This window comes from Micromys minutus (genome assembly GCF_963924665.1).
Source record: "Micromys minutus genome assembly, chromosome: 2".
NCBI lineage: Eukaryota > Metazoa > Chordata > Mammalia > Rodentia > Muridae > Micromys > Micromys minutus.
In genome coordinates, this window is record NC_137971.1 from 45,819,949 (window position 1) to 45,834,590 (window position 14,642).

At 33.6% G+C, this 14,642-nt stretch overlaps 1 protein-coding gene across 1 annotated transcript; it reads left to right on the top strand.

Annotated features, from left to right (window-relative positions):
* Window positions 1–7,347: 7,347 nt before the first annotated feature.
* LOC308416848 (olfactory receptor 5B3-like) lies at window positions 7,348–8,271 on the top strand (the record flags this gene model as incomplete). Its single annotated transcript, XM_080911940.1, has 1 exon — window positions 7,348–8,271. The coding sequence occupies one exon, from the start codon at window positions 7,348–7,350 to the stop codon at window positions 8,269–8,271; it is 924 nt and encodes a 307-aa protein (XP_080768066.1).
* Between the last annotated feature and the right edge of the window lie 6,371 nt (window positions 8,272–14,642).

Genomic DNA, 14,642 nt, shown 5'->3' on the forward strand with positions numbered 1-14,642 from the left:
GAGACATAGACTATCAGACTGGATACATAAACAGGATCCAGCATTTTGCTGCAATCAGGAAACTCATCTCAGAGACAGAGACAGACACTACCTCAGAGTAAAAGGCTGGGAAAAACCTTCCAAGCTAATGGCTCCAAGAAACAAGCAGGAGTAGCCATTCTAATATTGAATAAAATAAATTTTCAAGGAAAAGTTATCAAAAAACATGAGGACACGTTTTTACTCATCATAGGAAAAAAAAACTATAAAGACAAACTCTCAATTCTGAACATGAATGCTCCAAATATGAGAGTACACACATTCATAGAAGAAACCCTAGTAAAACTCAAAGCATACACTACACCATACACAATAATAGTGAGAAACTTCAACACCACACTCTCATCAATGGACAGATCATGGAAGCAGAAACTGAATAGAGACAAAACAAAGCTATCAGAGTTTGTGAACCAATTGGAATCAACAGACATCTAAAAAAAAAACCTTTCATCCTAAAACAAAAAAATGTACTTTCTTCTCAGCACCACACACCACCTTCTACAAAATTGACCATATAGTTGCTTACAAAATAAGCCTTAACAGATATAAGATGATTGAAACACTCCCATGCATCCCATCACATCACTATGGATTAAGGCTGGTCTTTAATAACAACAAAAACAAAAAAACCCCACCTGGACATGAAAGCTGAATAATGTGCTACAATAACATGGTCAAAAAAGAAATTAAGAAAGAAATTAAGGATTTTTTAATTTAATAAAGATTGGATAAGCATACCCAAAATTATGAAATGTAATAAAAGCAGTACTGAAAGGAAAACTTATAGCTCTGAGTGCCTCCAAAAAATAAACTGTAGAGAGCATACACTAGCAGCTTGACAACATAGCTGAAAGCTCTAGAACAAAAAAAAAAAAAAAGGAGACACACAGGAGGAGAAGACAGCTTGAAATAATCAAACTCAGAGCAGAAATTAACAAATATAAACATAAAGGACTATACAAAGTATAAACAAAACTAGGAGTTGGTCCATTGATAAAATCAACAAGATTGATAAGCCCTAGGCAAGAGTAACTACAGGGCACAGAGAGAGTATTCAAATTCCCAAAATCAGAAATGAAAAGAGAAATGTAACAACAGAAACTGAGAAGATTCAAAAAATCACCAGATCCTACTACAAAAGCCTATACTCAACAAAACTGGAAAATCTGGTGGAAATGGACAAATTTCTATACAAATATGAAATTTCAAAGTTAAATCAGGATCAGAAAATGAGCTAAACAGTCCCTTAATACCTAAAGAAATAGAAGCAGTAATCAAAAGGCTACCAAAAAAAAAAAAAAAAAAAAAAAAAAAGCCAGGATCAGGTGGGTTCGGTGCAGAATTCTATCAGAACTTCATAGAAGACCTAATGCCAATGTTTTCCAAACATTTCCACAAAATAGAGACAAAGGGAACACTACCCAACTCATTCTTCAAAGCCACATTACTTTCATTACTAAGCCACACAAAGACTCTACAAGGAAAAAGAACTTCAGGCCATTCACTCTCATAAATATTGATGCAAAAATAATCAATAAAATTATTACAAACTGAATTTAAGAACACACCAAAACAATCATTCACCATGATCAAGTAGGCTTCATCCCTGGGATGCATGGATGTCTCAGTATACAGAAATCCATCAACATAATCCGTCATATAAACAAACTCAAAGGAAAAAAAAAACATGATTATCTCACTATATGCTGAAAAAGCGTTTAACAGAATTCAATGTCCATTCATGTTAAGAGACTTAGAAAGAGCATGAATCCAATGCCCATCTCTACAAACATACTTATATACAGTAAACCAGTATCCAACATCAAACTAAACAGTAAGAAAATTCAGGCAATCACACTAAAATCAGGGACTAGACAAAGCCACTCACTTTCCCCTACCTATTCAATATACTGGAGGTCCTGGCCAGAGAAATTAGACAACAAAAGGACATCAAAAAGATACAAATCCAAATATCATCATTTGCTGATGGCATGATAGTATACTTAAGTGAACCAAAAACTCACTTTTACAGCTGATTAATAACTTCAGCAAAGTGGCTGAAAATAAAATTAACTCAAACAAATCAGTAGCCTTCCTCTACTCAAAGAATAAGCATTCTAAGAAAGCAATTAGAAAAAAGACCCTTCACAATTAGTTATGTAGAATATAAAATACTTTGGTGTGACACTAACCAAGCAAGTGAAGAATCTGTATGACAAGAACTTCAAATCTCTGAAGAAGAAAATTGAAGATCTAAGAAGACAAAAATATCTCCCATGCTCATAGATTGGAAGGATCAACATTGTAAAAATGCCATCTGACCAAAAGCAATCTACAAATTCAATGCAATCCCTGTCAAAATTTCAACTCAACTCTTCAAAGAGTTGCAAAGAGCAATTTGCAAATTTATCTGGAATAACAAAAAAAAAAAAAAAAAAAAAAAAAAAAAAAAAAAAAAAAACTACAATAGGAAAATCTATTCTCAACAACAAGAAAAGTTCTGTGGGAATCACCATCCTTAATCTTAAACTGTATTATACAGAAATTGTATTGAAAACCACATGGTACTGGTACAGAGATAGTCAGGTAGATCAGTGGAACAGAATTGAAGACCCAGAAATGAACCCACACTTATATATGGTCACTTTATCTTTGACAAAGTAGCTGAAAACATTCAATGGAAAAAAGACAGCTTATTAACCAAATGGTGTTGGTTCAACTGGCAGTTAGCATGCAGATTAATGCAAATTGATTCTTTCTTGTATCCTTGTACAAAGCTCAAGTACAAGTGGATCAAAGATCTATACATAAAACTAAGTACAGTGAAGAGAAAGTGGAGAAAAGTTTAGAACACATAGGCACTGGGAGAAATTTGCCTGAACAGAACACCAATGGCCTATGCTCTAAGATCAAGAATCAATAAATGGGACTTCATGAGACTGCAAAGTTTCCATAAGGCTAAAAACACTGTCTAGAAAACAAAATGGCAGCCAATAGACTGGGAAAAAATCTTTACCAATCCCACATCTAGTAGAAGTTTAATATCCAATAAATACAAAGAACTCAAGAAGTTAGACCCCAGAGAATCAAATAACCCTATTTAAAAATTAGGTACAGAGTTATACACTGAGTTCTCAACTGAGAAATTTTGAATGTCTGAGAAACACGTAAAAAATGCTCACCATTCCTATTCATCAGGGAAATAAAAATCAAAACAATCCTGAGATTCCACCTCACCCAAGTCTGAATGGCAAAGATCAAAAACTCATATGACATCAGACACCTATGAGGATGCAGAGAAAGAAGAACACTCCTCCACTGTTGGCAGGGTTGTAAGCTGATACAACCACTCTGGAAATCAGTCTTGTGATTCCTCAGAAAATTGGACATAGTACTACCTGAAGACCCAGCTATACCACTTCTAGGCATATACCCAAAGATGCTCCAACATATAACAAGGACACATGCTCCATCATGTTCATAACAACATTATTTATCATATCATGATGCTTTAAGGAACCCAATTGTCCTTCAACAGAGGAATGGATGCAGAAAATGTGGTACATTTACACAATGGAGTACTACTCAGCTATTAGAAGCAATGACTTTATGAAATTCATAGGCAAATGGGTAGAACTAGAAAATATCATCCTCAGTGAGGTAACCCAGTCACAAAAGAACACAGATGGCATGCAGTTGTTGACAGTTGGGTACTGACCCCAGAAAGTTCTGAATACCCAGGAAACAACTAACAGGCCTTATGTAGCTGAAAAAGAAAGAAGGCCAAAACGTGGAAGCCTCAATTCTTCTTAGAAAAGAAAAAGAAAATAAATTGTGTATTCATTGTATATTATTATGTAATGTATTTTGTGAGCTTTTATGATATTTTATAAAATAAATAAATTTTTAAAAAGAAAAAGGTAAAAGAAAATATCATGTTTTGGAAAGGTGTGTAAAAATAAAAAGAAAATTTTAAATGGAAAGATTTTGAATCTTTTAAGATGTATAAATAGTGGTTGAGAAGACAGACATTCATTAACTAATATGAACATTTTACAATGTACATTATGTATAGAAACATTACATAGTACTTAATTAATATGTATATCTTTTGTTTTCTCAAATACCTATTAGACAAAATATTTAACCTCCAAGATATAGAAATTGCTTCAGTTTCCAAGGTGAGTTAATTGCTTTTTTCTAAGAAGAGAGTATGAGGATCTTCAGCTATTCTCTGGGGGACTATCGGGAGTGCTCTGAGTGTCTACAGTTCTCTCAAGACCATCATATACTATCCCCTGACATCCCAATGAGGCACAGAAGGGGACCTACTTTAACAAATAGAATGCCATTCTCCATTATATGCTACTTACTTTCTAAATGACAGTCATTGTTAACACATGAACTAACCTAGAGATTAGCTATGAGCATTCAACAAAGGTGAGGATAAAACACTCAAGGATAAAACTCACTTTAGATTGACTTTTATCTGGCTATCTTCTCATGGGAATTCTTATAGACTCCTGCTATTTGTCTGTTTGTTTTGTTTTGTTTTTTTTTAATACAGACACAACCTGTGAAATATGGGAGAGAAGTAATCTTGTCTTTTTTTCATGAGTGTGTATTCCTGATAAAAAGGTATGTGACTCTTCCATGAATTGAGTATTTGGTCTGTGTTCTGTCCTTCCATATTTCCCCTGCTCCAGACAACCTATTCACATTGATGATTTCCTACAAGCAAGCTGTTTATAAAGAATTAGCAAAATATCAAATGGTAGCTTTTTAAGATTTTAGAGTAACCACTCTGGGTAAAATATTTCCCTACTAAAAACTAGCTACTTGCATTTCATAAGCATATTTGTGAAGATAATAATTTACATAAAATAAATGGGTTGTTTTTAGCTATTATAAATTACTTGGAAAAAAAGTTATTTAAAAATATTTTTGAGGGGTAAAAGAGTTTAAAGACCAAAAGTTATTCTTCTAAAACAAAGGTTCTGAGTAGAAGTACAAATTTCAGGTTGATATAATAAATTATTCTTCTCAGAAGGAATGTTAAATGTAATTTGGTTGATATAACTTTATTTAGTTCACTACACATTTGACTTAGTTTAAAATAAAATGATTTAGGAAAGAAACAACCCAGAAGATATAAGTATCTTTCTGTATAGTAAGGAAGGCTTAGAAATAAATAAATAAATAGTCACACAATTACTTTTCAAAAATTATCACATGAGAACAGGTTCATAGTTGAGTGAAATCTGCAACCCTTCAATTTGAGCGTTTCATAAAGTATGTACAAAATTGAGATTATCATGGAAATTCTTAGATCATAAGTTTTTCTTGAAATAATATTTTTGATTCTACTTCACACATACTAACACACAGTCAGACATGTGCACATGCTCACACACACACACACGCACATACACACACACACACACACACACACACACACACACACGTGTCTGCTTACACAAGTACATGTGTTCTAACACCTACCCACATATTTCATTTGTAACAGAAGTAGCAAAAGATGAATGTTATCATGTGAGAAAATATTGGCCAATTAAATGTTTTCAAAATATAGACTCATAATTAATGTGGGCAAAAGATCAAAGAAAGGATGAGAAAAAAATAGTAATTATTTAGAATGAGCAAACTTCCATATATCCCAAGCCAAACAAGAAAGTATCATTATTATATGAAAAATATATATTTGAGATACACAAAACTACACAATCTGGGAACTTGTTCTCCATGATCTCTGTTCTTGATGAGGGAAAATATCCCAGGAAAAAGTAAAACTAAAATCTGAGAAAAGATAAATACTTTATCTAAAATTATGAATTAAAATAATGAAAAAAAAATTAAAAGATTGTTCCAAGTTAGACTCCATGACCAGAACCAGTATTTTTAAAGTGCAAACAAACATCAGATCATAAGAAGGCACAGGCCATACCAGTGGAAGAAAGGACAATTTGCAGAGAGAATTTTCAAGACTAGTTTAATCTTACATAGACCTACAGGCCTCTATGATATTATTATATAACAAGAACAAAACGATTAGTAGTACTCACTAAGCCAGCAGTTTACTGTCTGTGATATCTTTAGATTTGCAATAATATTCCAATCTAGGCCTCATTACTGTCTTCATTTTTTAGATGCCATTGTTGTGTGTAAATGAGTTAGGTGCTTTCTAGGTAGTTAGTGGATGATCAAGTAAACATCTATTCCATGAATTGAGTTCTCTGTATTTTACTCAATGATATTTCTTCATCTAAACTGATCTGAGTTTCAACATTCTCTCAACATGTCTGTAGCTCAATAGTAGTAATTATAGTCTTGAGCAATACTGATTCAATTTCAAACCTCCTGTCACCTAATGATGCCAACATAATCTATCATTACCAATGTATCTGGATTTTCTATATTAAAATTATGAGAATTTGTGTTGTAAAAGTTAAGATACAGTTAAGAGCTAATTACTTCATTCATAACTTTCTAGAATTAATAGATTCCATTGGTTACATTAGGAATTACTTGCTTGATTGACAATTATATAATAACCAAAAAGAATTTACTAAACAGTATGGCACTCAGATCACTGTGGTAAAACTAAAAATGTATACATTATAATTATGTTCAACTATTTTGGTCTGTTAACTTGCAATGGCTAAAACTTTCCCCAGAACATTGAACAGAAATTATGTTACATAAAAAATGCAGAAAATTTATATTTCTAGTTCTTGACATTTGCCTTAGAAATAATTTATCAAAATCATTATCCAATTGTTATAGAACAGGCTGTTTCTGTTCCAGATTTTATCAGGTAAGTTCAGTAGCCTTAATTTTACACAGCCCAGGAAAAGTGAGCATGTACATGCACACATTAAAATAGAAAATATTCAGAGTTACTAAACTGTCTATATGAACATAACTAACACACACACACACACACACATGTATAATTTTCTGTACTTTTGCAAAATTGATCAAAATTCAAAAAAAACAAATAAGTTATTAAGCAATTATTAAAGATTATTTTTAAATAATAAAGTGTGTGATTAGGTTATTTGCCTGCATGTAATTATATACACAATGTGTGACTCATGCCTGAACAGGCCAGAAAAGGGTGTCAGACAGGACCTCTAATACCAGACTAGAGGCAGTTGTGACCTGCCATGAAGATGCTGGGGCCTCTGAAGGAGAAAACGAGGACATCTATCTATTCATTGAACTATCTCTAAAATCCCCATTCTACTCTTTAAAAATATAAAGTCTTCTGTTGATTAACTGATACCATTAATGGAGAACAGGACAGAAATGATATGGTTCATACTAATAGGACTCACTGATGATCCAGTCCTGCAGCTTCCGCTGTTCATCGCTTTCCTCATTATCTACATCATCACCTTGTTAGGGAACCTGGGAATGATACTCTTGATTCTCTTGAACTCTCGGCTCCACACACCCATGTACATTTTTCTAGGTAACCTGTCCTTTGTGGACTTCTGTTACTCTTCAACAATCACTCCAAAAGTCATGGCTGGATTCCTTACAGGAGACAAGATCATGTCCTATAAGGCTTGTGCCTCTCAGATGTTCTTTTTTGCAAACTTTGCCAATGTGGAAAACTACCTTTTAGTATCAATGGCCTATGATCGCTATGCAGCAGTGTGTAAGCCCCTACATTATACCACCACCATGACAACAAACCTGTGTGCAGGTCTAGTCATTGGCTGTTATATATGTGGTTTCCTGAATGCATCTATCTATACTATGAACGCATTAAGTCTCTCCTTCTGTGAGTTAAATGTGGTCCATCATTTTTTCTGTGACATTCCAGCAGTCATGATTGTATCTTGTTCTGATAGGTATGTTAATGACCTGGTTCTTATGTCTGTAGCCAGCTTCAATATCTTTTTTGCTCTTATACTTATCTTAATATCTTACACATTCATTTTTACCAACATACTAAAAATGCATTCTACTTCAGGATATCAGAAAGCTCTCTCCACTTGTGCCTCACATTTCATAGCTGTCTCAATTTTCTATGGGACAATAATATTCATGTACTTACAGCCCAGCTCCAGTCACTCCATGGACACTGGCAAAATTGCATCTGTCTTCTACACCATGATCATCCCAATGTTGAACCCTCTGGTTTACAGCCTGAGGAACAAGGACGTGAAAGGTGCATTTACAAAACTTTTATTGAGGTCAAAATAATATTTGTAGCTTTGATTTTAACTTTTGGTAAAACAGATATGCTAGATTTATTGATTTAATCTTAAATATATATTGAATCACATTTTCTACCTTACAATAAATTCAAGAAATTTAGGTGACAGCTTCTTCTCTGAGTAGTATGTTTGCTATCAAAAAGGTAACATCATTTCAGAAGACTATTGACTATCATAACTTTAAATCACTTTGTGAAAAAACATATTGAATATCTTAATGTATCTAACCCTTTTTCATACAAACATTTTTCTGTCACATCAGTATAAATCTGTGTGATCAGGTGAATTAAAAGTCCATTAAATAAAAATACACTCATATTTTTGTTCTGAAGACTTATACAAATGGATATAAGAAAGTTTACAGTAAAATACAACATGGATTTTTTATGTGTCTAGATTTTTGTACAGTTAATCTTGCTCATTTTATAGGGGTATCCAGATAAATATAGCAAACATTTAATTCTTATTTCATTACTAGACTATGAGGCTGTGTTTACAACTGATACTTGAAACAAGTAGACGTGGTTTTAAAATGTCAATTCTCATCATGTTCCAACATTAATGCTCACCTGGTTAGAGCTAAAAGTCATGGGAAAAAGAGCTATCTCCTTTAAATGTATTATTAGGTGTGGTTTACCACCCAGTTATTTCTCCTTTACTCTGTCATTTTCTTAGTCTCCAAGAGTTACAGTAATTACACTTTCCCATCCTCATTATCAGGTATTTGAACTCAAGATGAATCATTTCCCTACCCTTCTTTGTTCCTCCTCTTAGGGATGATTCACCATAAGCCTCCTCCTTTTCTTAATCTCAAAAACTTAATTGAAAATAAATTCATGAAGCTTGAGAGATGAGTCCAGGAAATTTCTTCAACAAAATTATAAAAGAAAACTTCCCTAACCTAAAGATAAAAATAACTATGAACATATAAGAAGCCAACAAAACTGTGAATAGATTAGACCAAAAAAGAAATTCTTCCCAACATATAATAGTCAAAACACCAAATTTTCAAAACAAGTAAAGAATACTAAAAGCAGTAAGAGAAAAAGTACATGTTACATATAAATGCAGACCAATCAGAATTACACAAGGCTTCTCAACAGAGAGTATGAATGCTATAAGATTCTGGACAGATGTCATACAGACCCTAAGAAAGCACAAGTTCCAGCACAGGTAATTTTATTCAGCAAAACTCTCAATTACCATAGATGAAGAAACTGAGATATTCCAGGACAAAACCAAATTTATACAATATTTGACCACATATCCAACACTACAAATTATAATAGATGGAAAACTCAACACAAGAAGGGAAACAACACCCTGGAAAAAGCAAGAAAATAACTATGCAAGAAAACCAAATGAAGAAAGACACACAAATATAATTCTACCTCTAACAACAAAAATAACAAGAAACCACAATCACTATTCCTTAATATATATTAACATCAATGGACTCAATTCCCCAATAAAAAGACAAAGACTATCAAACTGGATACATAAACAAGATCCAGCATTTTGCTGCATACAAGAAACTCATCTCAGAGACAAATGCAGATACTACCTCAGAGTAAAATGCTGGGAAAAAACATTCCAAGAAAATAGCCCCAAGAAACAAGCTGGAGTAACCATTCTAATGTCAAATAAAATAGATTTTCAACCAAACGTTATCAAATATGAAAAAGAAGGACACTTTTAACTCATTGAAGGAATGAACTCTTACTCTTGAACATCAAAGCTCCAAATACAAGAGCACCCACAATTATAAAAGAAACCCTATTAAAGCTCAAATCATATATTGCACCATGCAAAATTCATGTTTTGTTTTATTTGTAATTTATGCTCTTTGAAACTAGTAAGATTTCAGTTTATACTATCAAACATTTAAAAAACTCAAGTACTGACAAAAATATATTTATATAGTTTAATGCAAAAAAAAAAAAAAGACAGGGTGATGTTAGTGACAGAATAACAAGTTCTCTGGCATGATGTAGCATCACATCACACACTGCACATACAGAGAAATTAATGTATCTGTTTATGTCAAATACAAGTTAAACTACAGGGCATGTACAGAGTTGCAGTCTTCTAAAAAGGCAAACTGGATCCCCTGGAAAATTTGGGGGAGAACGTACTTACGTTTTATTCTTACTTGTTTTCTAAGAAAATTCAGTTTTGAGCAATTGTAGTGTGAATGGATTTTCTGATTTTTGTTAATTATTTCACATTTTTATCAAATGTCCATGAAAGAAGCTATTCAATTTACTGAAGAGAAAAATACTTTTTAGTCTGTATTTCTACCTTGCTTACATTCTTTTTTTAAAAAAAGTATAAGCATGGATTGACAATTCCACTTGATGTAAAAAATAAAAAAAGAAAAAAAACCTTTTTACACATAATATATCTAATAACTTATTGTATCAGTCCAAGTTTAGAAACTTGTGGTAGGCCAGTTTGAGATACTTTATTTCACCTGTAAACTGTATCAGTTTTAGTGATATTGTAATTTTCAAACATATAATATGTTTAGAGATGTGCACTGCATTTAGTGGTTTTGTGTCTATTTTGACTTTGTTGTTGTTGGTGGTGGTGGTGTTGCTAAGTCTTCTGCCTGTTTGCAAAAACTAGAATGCTTCAAGCCATTGTACATCAGTGAGGCACCCTTGATCTTTAAAGCATTGAACAAATTGGAAAATGCAACAAGCCACATGCTGGACTGAAAAAGTCAGTGTTTTGTGTTCCTTTTGTTATATATGAAAAATTTTTAAAGTTAAAAAAATCTTGATTAAATAAAAACGAGGCTCCAGTTTGTTTTATGGGTTTTAAAGTTCTGCTGTGTGTTTAAATGCCTCTTGTAACCATTTGTTGCCTTAGGACCAAATTCTTACCCCACATTTTTTAAGTGTCTATTTTGCTTACCTGGAATTTTAATGTTTTTCTGTTACACAAATCACAAAAACAAAACAAAAAAAAATACTTTCTTGGTTTATGGCATATAAGGTTGAATGAACATGCTTAAAATGAAAAAAAAAAAAAAAAAAAAAAAAAAAAAAAAAAAAAAAAACATCCAGTTTCCTGAATTAGGATTTTTATCTTAGATGTAATACTTAGTACCTTTAAAGGCATTCATTTTTATAATAATTTTCCATAACTTTCAGACTGCTGTGCAGAGAAGATACAGAATGTACCCCTTCTCTGTCCAAGGGTTGAGAATCTTACTTCTAAGTGAAACAATGCAATGTTTCACTTTGATTTCTTTTTACACAGAAATTTTCTTGATAATGTAGTTAAAGGAATATATATGAGTTAGAAATGTCTCAAGTTTCTGGGATACCTAGTAGCACATTATATTTTCTGTCAGTATTTTTTCAGATTTTTTCGGTTTATGGACTCAGTTGTCTCAGTAGAGGAGGACTTTGGGACAGATAACTTCCGTGCTGTTTGATCCTTGTCTCAATCTTTCTCCTTAGGTCCTCACACAATTCCTTACAGAGCACTTATTAAAAAAGAAGTCTTATGAGCTCATTTGTTTTCTGAGTTCTCTCTCTCTCTTTCTCTCCCTCCCTCACTCCCTCACTACCTCTCTCTCTCTCACTCCATTTCTCTCTCTCTCTCTCTCTCTCTCTCTCTCTCTCTCTCTCTCTCTCTCTCTCTCTCTCTCTCTCTCTCTCCTCCCTCCCTCCCTCCCTCCCTCCCTCCCTCCCTCTCTCTCTCTCTCTCTCTCTCTCTCTCTCTCTCTCTCTCTGTGTGTGTGTGTGTGTGTGTGTGTAAGTTTCTAAAGAAACACCAACTGTGAATAATTTAGCACATTTAAATACAAAATTTTCCTACAGCTCAGAGAATTAGTACTGTAGCCTAAACCAAATACAGTCTAGAGGGGATTTTTAACATCCCTCCATTTAAGAGACTGAAAAAGATGTGTATGTATGGATGGATGAATGTTGGGGTGCTTGTATGTTCAAGAAAGATGAAGATACTAAGCATTAGTATATGAATGTGTAAAATATTTTATTAGTATTCAGAGAATGAAACTTGTATTTATTTTTGTGCCATTTGTTTTATTACACAGAATAAAGTTGGGAGGTTTAGATACTTAGGGGAAAAAGTACAGGAGCAACCACACTTTGCTCTTCATTCGTCTTGAACTACATACAGTCTGCAAATTGTTTATTGGTTTTTTGGAGTTTTGAGGATTTGGCTAATGAGTAATACATTACATGCATTATCAATGAGTACATACCATGTATGTACTTTTGTGTACATGCCATATGTATTCTTTTGTGTCTGGGTTAACTCACCCAGGATGGTATTTTCTAGTTCCATCTATTTGCTTAAGAATTTCATGAAGCCATTGTTTTTAAGAGCTGAGTAGTACCCCATTGTGTAAATGTACCATATTTTCTGTATCCTTTCCTCTGCTAAAGAACATCTTGGTTCTTTCCTGTATATGGCTATTATAAATAAGATTGCAATAAACACAATGAAGCATGTGTACTTGTTATATTTTGGAGTATCTATTGAGTATATGCCCAGGAGTGGTACAGCTGGGTCATAAGGTGGCACTATGTCAGATTTTCTGAGGAACTGCCAGATTGATTTCTCAAGTGGTTGTACCAGCTTGCAGTCCCACCAACAATGACAGAGTGTTCCTCTTTCTCCACATTCTCTTCAGCATCTGCTGTCACATGAGTTATAATCTTTGGCATCCAAACTAGTGTGAGTTGGAATCTCAAGGTTAATTGTATTTGCTGATGACAAGGATTTTGGACATTTTTTAGGTGTTTCATAGCCATTCAATATTGCTCAGTTGAGAATTCATTGTTTAGCTTTGCACCCCATTTTTAATAAAGTTATTTTGTTCTCAAAGAGCAGTTTCTTAATTTTGGTGAATAGTGATGAGTATACACACCCATCTCATGGCTGCTCAAGGGGCTGAGATGAAGTGGCATTGATACCTCAACTCCAGAGGCCAATTATTATGCTACCCACTCAATAGCTGAGGGAACATCACAGAGGAGGAGCCATAACATGCTTGAGTGCCAGAAAACCTGGAGAAGGGCTGCAAAATGGTGCCTTCAGTGTATGACACAGTCACTACAATTATGACTGTGCAAAATTATGCTTCTTGAACTTGCTTATACTGAACTAGGCCTGTCAAAGCCACTTACTTGGGACTCTGAACATCCTTGAGGTGTTCACCAGTACTGGAATGTGGGTGAGACACAATCAAATTAGTGTTAACAGGGTATGGCACAAGCAAACGTGATCTTACAATGGCTTCGGCTTCCTGGACTTGCTTGTACTGAGTTAGGCCTTTAAAAGTCAGTTATGACTAGAGAGGGTTTCACAGGATTAAATGTATCACTGAAATGTTAGCCATTGCTGGATTACTTGTGTCATAGATAAAAGTTTTCAGTTTTGTATGTTATATGAATACCATGATATAAAGGAGCAGTTGAAAGCCTCAGGCCACATGTTTAGTCCTGGTTAAACACTATAAGTTCAGAAAGTCAGGAGTAAAAGTCAGGAAAAAGGTCACAGGCTAGAATGGAATGAGACAAACAGAAGGCTTATATTCCAGCATGAGATTGTCAAAGAGAAAATTGAATAAATTCATAAGGTATAGAAAAAAGAATTATTTCTCAGTAATTTATATTATTTCAGTTAACAGGAAAAATTTTTAATTTTTAAAAAGGTAATAACACTGTAGATCCCTGCAGGCAGGTACATTACTTCTTCCTTAGGAAAACTGGATGGCAATTCTTTAAGTATTCTCACGGGGGAAACTCCAGGGCTCATGCAGTCTGTATAATTATCTCAAGATCACCTTGAACTGCCCTCTCAATCCCAATTTGACTGTGGTCACAGTGCTTTGAACAACATCCTAGAGTGCATGACTCAATGGACATCATTAACCATGTGAGTGGTAATCATTGTAAGTATGAAAATGTTTTTAATTGCCTGAACACTGGCTGTTAAAGTTTAGCCAGCATCAAGGAGAATTTCACATGGAAGAGTCACAGGATACACTTGTCTACTATCAATATATATTAACTGAGGAGAAGAGTGAGTTTCAGTACCAGGTTTTCTAAACGTACGTAATGTGTAACACTCATACGCACTGCTAATTAATTGACTTTGCATTATTACTCCATTAAAAAACAAAATTATAATTACAGGCACATTTGGATAATTAACCTCTAAATAATGCTATCACTTATTACTATAATTTATTTGTAATGGGTTTTTTGTTTGTTTGTATGTTTTGTTCACTTTTTTGTTTTTTTTTGTTGTTGTTGTTTTGGGTGTTTTGTTTGTTTAAGAAGTTAAGGAATGGTAAAGATTTAGGACATCCAT